Raw genomic sequence first — 10,617 nt, 5'->3', positions numbered from 1 at the left:
TTGTCATTTTCAATATGCTTCCTCTTTAATAAGGGCAAATATTCCACTTAGAAAAAGTAACAGTAAATGCATCTCAGGCGATCTAATAAAATAACAAGAATTGAGTCTCGTTGGTCCTGGTCTGGTAGCAGTCTCAAGTTAAACCTACCATCCATACAGCTCACTACTTTTGAGTAGGGCCTAAGGTAGTGTACTATATTGGGAATAGCGTGTAATTTGACATTTTCCCCATTTCTCTCAGTCTGCTCCCTCTGTGGTCACTGTTGCTACAGCGGCCACATAGTACGCTCCCTCTCGGAGGTAGGACCGCAGGCGTAAGTAGTGCTGGCTACCCAAGATGTCCGCTGCTGTGGAAGAGCTCACCAGCGCACCCACAAGCTCAAACTTAGCATCCTTCGCTTCCTTGGTCGGACCAGTCGAACGGTCGACAATGAACTCCATGAACCCTGGCGTGCCAATCATTAACCTTTGACCCCATGGCTGGGGAGCAATGGCCTGCAACACAACAAAGACACCATAGACAAAATTACTGAGTTTTAGCCAGTGAGGCAATAATTGATGAACAAACAATTCCTATGTTTTCATGAAATCACCTCCGACTCAATGACACTTGGTCTTTTACAACAGTGGGCCAAAATCACAAAGGGTTCTTACATGAATTCTTACATCAGATTCTATACAAAAAATATGTAGTATGGTGCTGAAACATATCCGCAGTTACTTTGTTCCGTTTTTAAGGGAAAAAAAGTTCAGTAATGTGTACACTAATTCCTGACCATCCACTCACAGTGAATATGCGTAGAGCACTACAGTGGAGCTCAGGGAAGGGCTGGGTGCTGATGTTCCGGATCATCTCCATAGGCTGGTTAGACAGCAGATGGAACCAGGACTCTGTTAGAACCAGCAGGTCCTCTGTCTGCTGTTCAGCCTGGTACGCACACAGACACAGCATTCTTTACACAAGGTCCATTATGTATGACCCGACTCATTTCAGATACAAATGCAACTTGTAGATCTGTCATTCTCATTGAAAACAAGTCAGAAACACTAATGTTCAAATGTTTGGGGTCACTTAGAAATGTTTTTTAAAGAAAAGCACATTCTGTCCATTAAAATAACATCAAATTGATCAGAAATACAGTGTAGACATGGTTAATGTTGTAAATGACTATTGTAGCTGGGAACAGCTAATTTAATGGAATATCTACATAGGCATACAGAGGGTCATTATCAGCAACCATCACTCCTGTGTTCCAATGCACGTTGTGTTAGCTAATCCAAGTTTATAATTTTAAAAGTAATTGATCATTAGAAAACCCTTTTGCAATTATAATAGCACAGCTGAAAACATGTGCTCATTAAAGAAGCAATAAAACTGGCCTTCTTTAGACTAGTTGAGTATCTGGAGCATCAGCATTTGTGGGTTCGATTACAGGCTCAAAATGGCCAGAAACAAAGACCTTTCTTCTGAAACTCATCAGTCTAACGACACCTAACATGTCCTCAACTGGCAGCTTCATTAAATAGTACCGGCAAAACACCAGTCTCAATCTCAGCAGTGAAGAGGTGACTCCGGGATGCTGGCCTTCTAGGCCGAGTTCCTCTGTCCAGTGTCTGTGTTCTTTTGCTTATCTGGCCAGTCTGAGATATGGCTTTTTCTTTGCAACTCTGCCTAGAGGGCCAGCATCCCGGAGTCACCTCTTGTTTTGCAGGTACTATAGATTTGTTTAATATTTTATGGTTATTACATAGTTTTGATGTCTTCACTAGTATTCTACAATGTAGAAAATTGTTTACATTTTTTATTTATTTAAATGGAACGTGTCCCCCATTTTTTTTCTGGTAACACACACACCACTGAGATACAGAGACACAGACAGACCTGCAAAGTGATTAGGAGTGAGATGGCCTCCAGACAGCGCACTCGCAGCTCGGTGGCTCCACCGCTGGCCAGCTTGCTCATTCTCTTCAGCACAGCATTGAACTTCTCACCTGAACACACACACAAACCAAAACAGAAAGTGAGTAATTGTTATCTACTGCAGTTACTAAATTGATTATGTAATAAGGAATTAATGCAGTGACACAAAACACAAACAAACCAACATACAAAATAAAAACCTGTTTTCTGCAGGACTTGTTTTCCCTCCACAGTGGAGCCCAGGACCCCCAGTGTGTCCAGAGCCACTCCAGTCATAACAGGGTCTGGGTCAATGGCCATCTCAAACACCTTGTTCTGGAAAGCTGGGTAGGTCTCACACACGTGCTGGGGACTGTCCATGATGGCCAGGTTCCCAAAGAACTTCACCAGCCCTGTGTGGGAGACATCATGGTCCCATCTGGCTCAGTTGATAGAGCGTGGTGATTGCAACGCCAGGGTTGTGGGTTTGATTCCCATTGGGGCCCAGTATGAACATGTATACTGTACACTATACTCTGGATAAGAGCGTCCACTAAATTACTAAAATGCAAATGTGAGATGAACTCACAACTTCCTCACCTGGCAGGTAGAAACTAGAGAAGGGGTCTGATTTTGCTCCAGTGATCATGTTGGATATCTTATCCATGATGCCTTGCTGTGCCAGGTACTGGCGCCCATGCTGACTGTGGGAAAGTGTGGTCACCATCTCAATGGCTGTAGCCCTGAAACAGACAGAGGTCACTACATATCATAAAAGGGAAATGGGAGGGGGAGTTGGTGTGTTCGTCTGTGTGGCCAGTGACAGAGAGTAGGAGCAAGAGATTATCTGTCTGTTTGGTGTGGGTTATCCATGTTTTACCTGACCAGTACATCATCTCCTGTCAGCTCTCCTAGTAGCTGGGAAATAAAGCTGCTGTTGGCACAGTAACCCAGGGAGACAGGAGAGACAGACGATATGTCCACTATCAGCTGCAACAGGAGAGACAAGTCAATATTGAACAACAGAAGAATTGACATTCCCATTCAAGGCATAGGTACCAGCAGCCATATTTGGTGTGCTATTTATACTAAGAAAAACACTTTCCATTACTGTGCTTATTGGAATTTGCACTTCGTAAAATCATGTTAAAATATTGTTAATAGAGTAGTTACTGCAATATTCAGATGTATGAGCAACTGATGCTTATCACTATGCTCCACCATGCAATTCTATTTTCAAACACTCATATGGGTAAGCATATTTCCAAGAGATTAGACATATTAGGAAACAGACAAACATGTGTGGCAATGGGCGTACCTCATATACTCTGTATCTGACAATATCACTTGTAGCCATCACATCCTTGAGGTCTTTCAGCAAGTCGCTCCTGAATAGAGCATCTAACCCAGCTTTGGAGTGGCTAAGTTTGGCAAGAGCTCGTATTGCCTGTGAAATTGATTAACTGGTCTTGAGCAACAAGTGGTTTTGAAATGTAACATGTGGTTACAAAAATGTATCATCTTTATGCCAACCTCTTTGGCCACTGTCATCTTCTCTCCTTTGATGCAGTGGATCACTTCCCGAAGTATGTCTTGGTTGTTCTGAATTTCTGTTACTGCCTCATGGTTCAATACCATTCTACCAATCTGCAGAAAATGAAAATGTTATTGATTATGGCTGCCTGATCTTTGTATTAAGTTATGCCACCATGACAGCTAAAGTGAACAGCTCTAGGCTCAGACAGACCAGGGGTGTATTCATTAATAGCAGAAAATAGCAAAACATTTTGAAACAAATTCAGGTTGGTCCCTCCCAATGTTCTCTCTAAAAAAAAAAATGTGTTGGCATTGAGCACATTTCAGGTCTGCTGAGTGCAAACTTGAACATTGTGAAAATTCTGTGGAACTTCCAGTGTGCGTTTACTGTGAACACTAGAGGTCGACCGATTATGATTTTTCAACGCCGATACAGATTATTGGAGGACCAAAAAAAAGCAGATACAGATTAATCGACCGATATGTAATAATGACAACTACAACAATACTGAATGAACAATGAACACTTATTTTAACTTAATATAATACATCAATAAAATCAATTTAGTCTCAAATAATGAAACATGTTCAATTTGGTTTAAATAATGCAAAAACACAGTGATGGAGAAGTAAAAGTGCAATATGTGCTATGTAAGAAAGCTAACGTTTCAGTTCCTTGCTCAGAACATGAGAACATATGAAAGCTGGTGGTTCCTTTTAACATGAGTCTTCAATATTCCAAGGTAAGAGGTTTTAGGTTGTAGTAGTTATTATAGGAATTATAGGACTATTTCCCTCTATACCATTTGTATTTCATTAACCTTTGACTATTGGATGATCTTATAGGCACTTTAGTATTGCCAGTGTAACAGTATAGCTTCCGCTAGAGAATATCAACCATGTGTAGTTAACCTCTCTGAGCACGGAACCCGGTAGCGGGCTGAAATTCCACAACATACGGTGATCGCTACATAAATAGTCATATTAAACATTCATGAAAATACAAGTGCCTCACATGTATCGAAAGCCTAGAATATTGCTAATCCAACTGCGTTGTCAGATTTAAAAAAGGATTTACTGCGAAAGAATACGATGCGATTATCTGAGCATAGAGCCCCATAAAGAAATGTAAAAAATTCAATCAGCACAGGCGTAACAAAATCACATACATCTTCGTCTGTTTGCAATCCCAATGCTCATTGTTACATAATGAATGATCTTTTGTTTGATAAAATCGATTTTTATAGCCTAACATGAAACATTTTGTGAACCGCTTGTGTCGTGAATTCCGTCTCATTCCATTTTTGACGACACATTCCAGGTAAATAACCCACACAAAACGTGACTTTTCCAGTCATGTTTGGTTTCATTGCAATCAACTGATTTGTTTGTAACACAACCAAACCTGATGGCCCATTTCGTGGGACGTATTGACTGAAGGAAACCGATTTGAAGACAACAAGTAATGACATCACTGTGCACCAATGATATGACCACTGTTTCGTTGATTGACTGTATTTTAACCCAATGACCACTGATCGTCTTGAAATCTAGCTGGGTAGATAGCCAATGAGCTGGGGTAAACGGCAATATGCAATGGTTGTGTGTTGGAACACCAACCCATGTCGTAAACTCCGGCGTAAAGAGTCGTTCGCCATTGAAGTTTTATTCCGGAAGGAGCTACGCATTTTACGCACAGTGTTGTTTTGGTAAACGCACAGATTCAGCGGTTTATACATCAGTGTGGCGACTAAGTCAGGGAAAGCTAAATCTAAGTCTAGATATACAGATGTACACACAATTTTAGAAGAAATTGATCGGAAAAGTGAGACAGAGATTGTTGTAGGACGATTCATTTAGCGATTCCCAAGTGGAGGAATATTTTTGAACGGAGAGGACACCGTTGTAGCCATTGTGTATAATCTGTAACGGGGCCTGCAGAAGAGGAACAATGTCACCGTTTTGGACTGGTAAGTTCTTCTCATGCTGATGCCCTTGTTTGAAATTAATCATATAAAATATTATTTGTGATTTATTTAAATTTTAGAAGCAAATATATAAAAATGTAATGTGATGAAATTATGTAATGAAAAGTGATGAAATGTGTCTGCCGCCCCACCCCAACCCACATGAAATAGCCTATTTGAGGCTGTTGAGGGGAGGGCAGGCCCACAACAATGGCCAAAGTGAAATGGAGACAATAGATACAGCTGGTCTGTCATAATATAATAGAGACAGTAGATCTAGCAGGTCTATAATAATATATTCAACCTTATGTTCCCTGTACTCTATATATATATCTGTTTATTATACCTCAGCAGCACAATATTGTGTAGAGCTTTGGCAAAGTGGGTGATGTTATATCCTTCCTGTTTGGCCATGTCCGGGGGTCTCATCGGATGGGGCCAGTGTCTCCTGACCCCTCCTGTCTCAGCCTCCAGTATTTATGCTGTAGTAGTTTATGTGTCGGGGGGCGAGGGTCAGTTTGTTATATCTGGAGTACTTCTTCTGTCTTATCCGGTGTCCTGTGTGAATTTAAGTATGCTCTCTAATTCTCTCTCTCTCTCGGAGGAGGACCTGAGCCCTAGGACCATGCGTCAGGACTACCTGGCATGATGACTCCTTGTTGTCCCCAGTCCACCTGGCCTTGCTGCTGTTCTAGTTTCAACTGTTCTGCCTGCGGCTATGGAACCCTAAACTGTTCATATTTACTCTTGAGGTGCTGTCCTGTTGCATCCTCTACAACTACTGTGATTATTATTATTTGACCCTGATGGTCATCTATGAACGTTTGAAAATCTCGGCCATGTTCTGTTATAAATCTCCACCCGGCACAGCCAGAAGAGGACTGGCCACCCCTCATAGCCTGGTTCCTCTCTAGGTTTCTTCCTAGGTTTTGGCCTTTCTAGGGAGTTTTTCCTAGCCACTGTGCTTCTACACCTGCATTGCTTGCTGTTTTAGGCTGTGTTTCTGTACAGCACTTTGAGATATCAGCTGATGTATGAAGGGCTATATAAATACATTTGATTTGATAGTGGACTGAGGGTCTTCCAAATATTGAAAGTGTGTAAACAGGTACCCATGTTATTTTGTAAATGTATATATTTTTCTCTTCATATTTTTTAGAATACCATTTTGGTATTTTGTATATAGTTATTTGTTTCAAAATGTATACCTTCACCAATTTGGCCACTTGGGTACATTTGGGCTACTTGTGTGGGACACCTGGGTGACTTCATGATAAATGCACTCATTTTGGAAGTTATCATTCTGAAACTTTGCACAAGTACTGTTGCCCTCATATCTTTCACTGAAATTGTCCCCATCATCCTATCTGAATGTTTGTTTTATCTGCCCCTGAACGAGGCAGTTAACCCATCGTTCCTAGGCCGCCATTGAAAATAAGAATGTGTTCTAAACTGACTTGCCTAGTTAAAAGGTATTTAAAACATTTTTAGAATAATAATAAAAAACAATATATATATTTTTAAAGGCAAATCGGCTCCCAAAAAATACCGATTTCTGATTTATGAAAACTTGAAATCGGCCCTAATTAAAAGCCTCTAGTCTGTGCCTACATTTGTTACTTCACAGTCCCGACTGTGCTGAGGTGTATTTTTTATCTGATCTTTGGTGGAATGTCTTGTGGGGTATGCATGGTGCTAGTAGTTTGAACTGGGCTGGTTCTGTTATTGGCAATTTTCTGGGGTTTTGTGGTGGGACACTGAACGGCTCGATCATAACACATCAACCCCGTTACCCATAATTTGTTTAACAATTTCATTTTTGGGGTGAAGCTTGCATTCAATTGCCACTCCCTGTTGCAAAAAACAAGCTTACATTCCCCCTGGAGGAAATTTATGGCTGACTTAAGTCAACCCTGTTACTATATTTGGCACTAAGACAATTATAGGCATTGTTTTTTTATTTAACCTCTTTGTGGGAAAGCATGTTTTTTTTTATTACCAAATTACACTTCTCAAAGGGCACCGAATTGGTGGAACGACCTTTATATGGAAGTTGTAGTTTATTATTTTGACCCAGGGCAGCAGAGACAAGCCTATTTAATAACAAAACTGAACTCAGCTTTTAAGCTGCAGTGTTTGAATCAACCGTTTCCTATGGTGCGCCATCAAATATCTGCTATCTGAGCAGCTAACCGATCGCTGGAGCTGTACATAGTCCATCGGTAAATAGCCCACCCAATTTACCTACCTCATCCCCATACTGTTTTTATTTATTTACTTTTCTGCTCTTTTGCACACCAGTATCTCTACCTGCACATGACCATCTGTTCATTTATCACTCCAGAGTTAATCTGCTAAATTGTAATTATTTGCCTACCTCCTCATGCCTTTTGCACACAATGTATATAGACTCTTTTCTACTGTGTTATTGTCTTGTTTATTGTTTACTCCATGTGTAACTCTGTTGTCTGTTCACACTGCTATGCTTATCTTGGCCAGGTCACAGTTGTAAATGAGAACTTGTTCTCAACTAGCCTACCTGGTTAAATAAAGGTGAAAAAAAAAATACATGACAGCTGTAACAGCTGTAACATACTTGTGTCAATGCCAGTATTTTGACTGTGTCATCAGGATGTTTCAGTCCAGCCTGAAGTTCCACTCTGCAGTTTTGAGCCAGGTGGACAGGGCTGAGGGCGAGCAGGATTCGACCAAGGATGTCCACGCATAGCTCAATTTTCTCTCTGTGAAATTAATGAGACTTCGTCATTGAAAATCTTTCATGCACGACTCATGCTCACATCTCACCTGTCAGCTACATGAATGCACTTTGCATTAAAGCTAGAATCCTTAATTGAAACAAAGCCTGTGTTTTGGTAAAAAGCTGAGGGAAGGGCTTGGAGAAATGTAACCACTCACATTCACAGAGAGCTATAGATGCAAGAACTTACCATCCATGACATCAAAATTATAGTTTTAACCTGGGCCACATTCAGTTGCAAAATGTTCTTAAGGTTCCAGATAGAAATGCAGAGAAGAGCCGACGTGATTCATTATTCTACATGTCGGAGACTGGGGCATATTTGTTCTACATAGCATATTTCTACCTAAACGTTCCAAAATGTTGCATCCTCCTGAATGCACACTATATTTGGAGGCTATACAGTGTTTGTTTACTTTTACAAACATTGGAGTAAAACAAGCTTGTATTTTCTAGGATCTGATGGGGTAACTACGACAATTGAACTAAGCTCATGAAGCATTTAAAAGATATTGTAATGAAACAGGCAGGGAGCAAGTCTCGAACCCTCGACCTTCTAGCCCGAAGCAAAAGCATGCTCAAGCTGCAGTCGAAATCTGTGCTTATAAACCCAGTGTCGTTACAATATATTCTTCAAGAATGAATGGAGATATATATATACAAAATCATATAAGTCATAAGATGTATGTAGCAACTAGGAGTGCAGCTTTAAACCATTGACAACACAGCTAGCTACCTAAGAAAGGGCCAGTAACGTTAGCTTATCTAGCTAGTTACATTGCATTAATGAAGGCGCTGTGTATCTTTGCAAGGCGCTAGCTACGAAAAGGCCAGCTAGTCAAGAGTAACGTTAGCATTCATACCCAAGTCAGCGAGCGAGTCGGGAGACAGTGGTTTAGGTATGTATCTATACTTATCTAGCTAAGTTAAATTGCATGAAGGTGCTGTCTATTTTGCAAGGAAGCGGTCCAAACTAACGTTCGCTAACTAACAGTTTGTTGCCATGCTAAATAGCTAGCTAATGTTAGTATTAAGGCAAGCTTGACTCAGCAGTGCAGCGGTTACAGACCTGTCATTTGTGTTCAAAAGAGAGAAAATCACTTCAAGCCGGAGTCCACTCACTGTATCCCTAAGGGCGCTTACAGGTATTGATAAAACGGCCGTTTTTAAAGTTTGCAGCTCTTCAATAGGCTCTTCAAGGCTTGCTATTTCAACGAACAAACTCTCAATTGAGGCTGCCATTTTGCTCTTGCAACCTTCTTCCTCTTTGTTATAATGGCGTTCGCAACAATTATGTGTGCATTCCGCCACCTACTGTACAGGTGAATAATACAAATAACCAAATAGAAAAAAATGCAGTAAAAATAATACATATATACAGTTTATAAAAATAAATCATACAAACTATCAATAACGAAGTTTACATTTTACTAAATTAGCCTGATTTTCTGTTCTAATCAGGTCCCTAAACACCTTCAGAAAGATCCTATGAGGTCGGGACATTTTCTGATGACAGTAGTCCGTGCAGTGCTACCGCCGTTAAGTCTTGGAAGCCCAAAAAACTTCTCGGCTGCAGATATAATGATGTCCAGCTACGTGGGCTTCTTGGACACTTGTGCTGTACAATTAATAACTGTGGCTATAAATGCTACAAAATCCACTTTCTTCACAATAAGTGTATCCAGATCACTTGATTGACGTATAACACTGCAACTGGTTGCTGTGCATCCAGCGCCATATCTTCTTCAGAACTGTGGCCTCTTGCCTCTTCAACTCTCTTCATCACAACCAGATAGGAGATTTGCTGCACCTGATCCTTGACACTACAACCTCTTTCACCCTAACAAGGCACTCAGGGAATTCAGGAATAAATTCCCTACCACAGTTACAACATTTTACATTCACAGACTCCTTCATAGCATATTCCTTCTGTCTGCAAACACTTGACACGTGGCCAAACTTTTTACACTTCTTTCATTACATTGGGTTTTTCACGAATGCTCTTATGGCATATCTTATATATCCCAGCTTTACATAGGGTGGTGTATACTCTTCATCAAAAATCCATAATACAAATACACTCTCCAATTCTCCGTACGGGTCAAGCCACGTGCATTAACTACTCCTGTATATTTTTTTACTAAGATATTGATTATCAATGTCCAACGGGATGCCATAGTTAACACATTTTACCACTGCCCTGCTCTGAAAATCAAAGCTGTCTACTTCATGCATCCATAATTTCGTGAGCCACAATTCATGCTCATTTTACTTTTTGGATACAGATATCATCAACATACCACTCCAGGTTACTTTGACTGCGCCCACTTTTCCCAACGCTTTCTTCGCCATCCTTGTGACTTCAAAAGGTTTTCCCAAATTAACATCCTTATCCAAAAACATACTCCAACAAGAAACGATTCATCAGACTCATTTTCCACAACAATTTTATCCCT

At 40.5% G+C, this 10,617-nt stretch overlaps 1 protein-coding gene across 1 annotated transcript; it reads right to left on the bottom strand.

The window, feature by feature from the left end:
- psmd5 (proteasome 26S subunit, non-ATPase 5) lies at positions 1-9,440 on the bottom strand. Its single transcript, XM_024381221.2, has 10 exons — positions 9,231-9,440; positions 8,000-8,144; positions 3,434-3,547; positions 3,219-3,347; positions 2,781-2,890; positions 2,501-2,643; positions 2,122-2,313; positions 1,883-1,992; positions 788-928; positions 1-495 (listed from the first exon to the last, which is right to left on the bottom strand). Exons 1-10 carry the CDS (start codon positions 9,401-9,403, stop codon positions 238-240), a joined length of 1,515 nt encoding a protein of 504 aa, XP_024236989.1. The 5' UTR covers positions 9,404-9,440; the 3' UTR covers positions 1-237.
- Positions 9,441-10,617: the final 1,177 nt, after the last annotated feature.

The sequence above is a fragment of the Oncorhynchus tshawytscha genome, linkage group LG20, assembly GCF_018296145.1.
Source record: "Oncorhynchus tshawytscha isolate Ot180627B linkage group LG20, Otsh_v2.0, whole genome shotgun sequence".
Classification (NCBI taxonomy): Eukaryota; Metazoa; Chordata; class Actinopteri; order Salmoniformes; family Salmonidae; genus Oncorhynchus; species Oncorhynchus tshawytscha.
The sequence above is the reverse complement of the archived record's forward strand: the minus strand, read 5'-3'. Positions and strand labels throughout refer to the sequence as shown.